The sequence below is a fragment of the Cebus imitator genome, unplaced genomic scaffold, assembly GCF_001604975.1.
Source record: "Cebus imitator isolate Cc_AM_T3 unplaced genomic scaffold, Cebus_imitator-1.0 Scaffold189, whole genome shotgun sequence".
Taxonomy (NCBI): domain Eukaryota; kingdom Metazoa; phylum Chordata; class Mammalia; order Primates; family Cebidae; genus Cebus; species Cebus imitator.
In genome coordinates, this window is record NW_016107504.1 from 614,436 (window position 1) to 617,787 (window position 3,352).

Below are 3,352 nucleotides of genomic sequence, written 5' to 3' on the forward strand. Positions count from 1 at the left end.
AAAAAAAAAAAAAAAAAATGGATATAATGGTGTAACTCTGAACTAGGAAAGTAGCAGTGGAGATGGAGAGAGAGGAACCATGGATTTGAGGTATATGTATAAGGCAGAACTGGTGGGACATAGGGACTAAAGGATGCAGGAGATAAATACAATAAAGGTGCCATGGATCACTTTCCAGATCTTCGTCTGGCACAAGGGGATGGATAGAAGTATCATTCAGTGGCCACAGGGAACCCAGAGAAGAACTGTTTGGGGAAAGCTGCATGGGGGAGGTGATGACTTCTCTTTCAGACGTGTCAAATTCGAGATGTCTATGAGATTTCCCTGTGGATATTCTGACTAGGTGATTGTTCTGCCAGTCTTGAAGCTCAGAAGGGTCTATACTGGAAATTCAGATTTGGGAGAGCCAGTGGATGGGTAGTACATTAAGTTATGGGGGCAGATGAGTTTGCTCAAGGACAGAGTGTTAATTGAGAAAAGGATGGGCTTCTGAAGAATATTCACATTTAAGAGATGAGTAGAAAAAAAAAGAAACCTTGAAGAAGGCTAAAATGCAATAGCCAGATTGTGGTGGGCTGAAAAATTTGTGGGTTAGGCTGGGCACGGTGGTTCATGCCTGCAATCTTAGCACTTTGGAAGGCTGAGGTAGGCGAATTGCTTACGTGTCCGAATTCAAGACCAGCATGGGCCATATGGCAAAACCCCGTCTCTACAAAAAATACACACACACACACAAAATTAGACAGGCGTGGTGCTGTGCACCTGTAGTCCCAGCTACTTGGAGGGCTGAGGCAGGAAGATCACTTGAGCCCAGGAGGTCGAGGCTGCAATGAACAGAGATCACGCCACTGCACTCCAGCCTGGGTGACAAAGTGAGAATCTGTCTCAAAAAGAAAGAAAATTAGTGAGTCAGAGGGTCTTGTAGAGAATGGGGAGGTGTGCCCTTAACCCTTAGTGTCCTAAACCTTGGCAACACTGGGGGATCCCTGAACACTGCAAAATCCTATAAGGCTCTGAGATTCCAAAGCATTGACTCAGATACCTGCCTCATGCAAAGCCCTATATTCTAGAGCAGCTTCCCTTTCCTCTGTGGCAGACCCTTGTGCCCCTAACAGATTGCCCAGAGAATTTCAGGGCTCCCTCTCAGTCCTAGAACCCTTGCTCCGGAGTGCTCCCTCATCATCTGAGAGGCTGATGATGGGGGCATCTATTAAGAGACTGGACAGGAAATGTCTGGGCATGTTACACATGCAGAAGGCCTTAGGCTAGGCTACAGAGGGGGATTTGGGCATGGCTGGGAGGATCTGAACTCTCAGACTATGGACAGAAGGCTTTACTGCCTACCCTCATCTGCCCTGGAGAATATTTTCACCATGGGCAGGGGGATTCAGGGCTAGGCCACTAGCCTGGAGATTCAAGATGCCTCTAACAAGCTGGAGTCCAAGGCTACATTCTAGAATCTGTTCCTCCTGATGCAATCTGCAGTTTGGCCTCAGTCTGCAATTGAGGGGCCCTATGGCACTGTTGCTTGGCAATGTATTTAACAGCAGGCCTTGGAGACTAGCATTTGAGTTAACACAGTCACCACAACCACCACTGCCATCATCACCTTCCCGGAAGGCAGCCACCTGTCTGGCTCCTGGCTTTGTCCAGATGCCAACCTAGGGCATGTGCCTACGCAGGAGGTGATGACATTTTGGCTCCACATTCAAACTTTTTTTTTTCCCTTTCTCATGTGTTATTTTTAAAGATAACAAAGGTCAAAAGGCATCCAGCATTTTCTGGTTTCTCATAAGCTTCTGGTCAATATTTAATCTGGTTTATGGACTTTTTTAGGTCTTCTACATGCCTTCTTGAGCCTGCTTGTGGCCACCCACAGACACTTGTAAGGAGGAGAGAAGTCGACCTGGCAGAGAGACTCTGAAATGAGGGATTAGAGGCATCCAGGAGCAAGAGCTTCAGTCTGAAGACAAGGGAGCAGTCCCTGAAGACGGTTCTACTGTGAGGTCAGCCATGGCCTCTCTTGGCCTCCAACTTGTGGGCTACATCCTAGGCCTTCTGGGGCTTTTGGGCACACTTGTTGCCATGCTGCTCCCCAGCTGGAGAACAAGTTCTTATGTCGGTGCCAGCATTGTGACAGCAGTCGGCTTTTCCAAGGGCCTCTGGATGGAGTGTGCCACACACAGCACAGGCATCACCCAGTGTGACATCTATAGCACACTTCTGGGCTTGCCCGCCGACATCCAGGCTGCCCAGGCCATGATGGTGACATCCAGTGCAATCTCCTCCGTGGCCTGCATTATCTCTGTGGTGGGCATGAGATGCACAGTCTTCTGCCAGGAATCCCAAGCCAAAGACAGAGTGGCAGTAGCAGGTGGAGTCTTTTTCATCCTTGGAGGCCTCCTGGGCTTCATTCCTGTTGCTTGGAATCTTCATGGGATCCTGCGGGACTTCTACTCACCACTGGTGCCTGACAGCATGAAATTTGAGATTGGAGAGGCTCTTTACTTGGGCATTATTTCTTCCCTGTTCTCCCTGATAGCTGGAGTCATCCTCTGCTTTTCCTGCTTATCCCAGAGAAATCGCTCCAACTACTACGATGCCTACCAAGCCCAACCTCTTGCCACGAGGAGTTCTCCAAGACCTGGTCAACAACCTCCCAAAGTCAAGAGTGAGTTCAATTCCTACAGCCTGACAGGGTATGTGTGAAGAACCAGGGGCCAGAGATGAGGGGTGGCTGGGTCTGTGAAAAACAGTGGACAGCACCCTGAGAACCACAGGTGAGGGACATTACCACTGGATCATCAGAAGGTGCTGCTGAGGACAAACTGACTTTGGGCATTGGATTGAGCAAAGGCAGAAATGGGGGCTAGTGTAACAGCATGCAGGATGAATTGCCAAAAATGCTCGCCATGCCAACCTTTCTGTTTTCCTCACCTTGCTGCCCCCCTTTCCTGAGTCCCCAACCCTCAACTTGAAACCCCATTCCCCTACTTTGAGCCAGGCCCCAGATGATCCCTTTGCCCTTTGGTTTACCTGGGACTCCATCCCCACACACACTAATCACATCTCACAGACTGACCCTCTACGATCAAAGACCCTCTCTCTGGCTGAGTTGGCTCTTAGGTCATTGCTGGGGACGGGAAGGAGAGGCAGTGGCTTTTGTGGACATTGCTCTAACCTACTTATCAAGCCTCCCTCCAAAGAAACAGACTGGTCCTGAAACCTCCATCCCACTCTTGTTATGACTCCACAGTGTCCAGACTAATTGTGCATGAACTGAAATAAGGCCATCCCACGGTATCCAGGGAACAGAAAGCAGGATATAGGATGGGAGGATGGGAAGGCAGCC

At 49.4% G+C, this 3,352-nt stretch overlaps 1 protein-coding gene across 3 annotated transcripts in view; it reads left to right on the forward strand.

Annotated features, from left to right (window-relative positions):
* The window catches only part of CLDN2 (claudin 2), a 15,155-nt gene that overhangs the window by 6,255 nt on the left and 5,548 nt on the right, over positions 1 to 3,352 (forward strand). For 2 of the 3 annotated variants that reach the window (XM_017546444.2, XM_017546443.2), the window contains exon 2: positions 1,837 to 2,699. In XM_017546444.2, coding sequence (XP_017401933.1) covers positions 2,014 to 2,699 — 686 coding nt within the window. In that variant the 5' untranslated portion in view covers positions 1,837 to 2,013. Of the gene's footprint in view, positions 1 to 1,836 lie in introns of all 3 variants that reach the window. The other variant, XM_017546445.2, reaches the window with a different exon arrangement.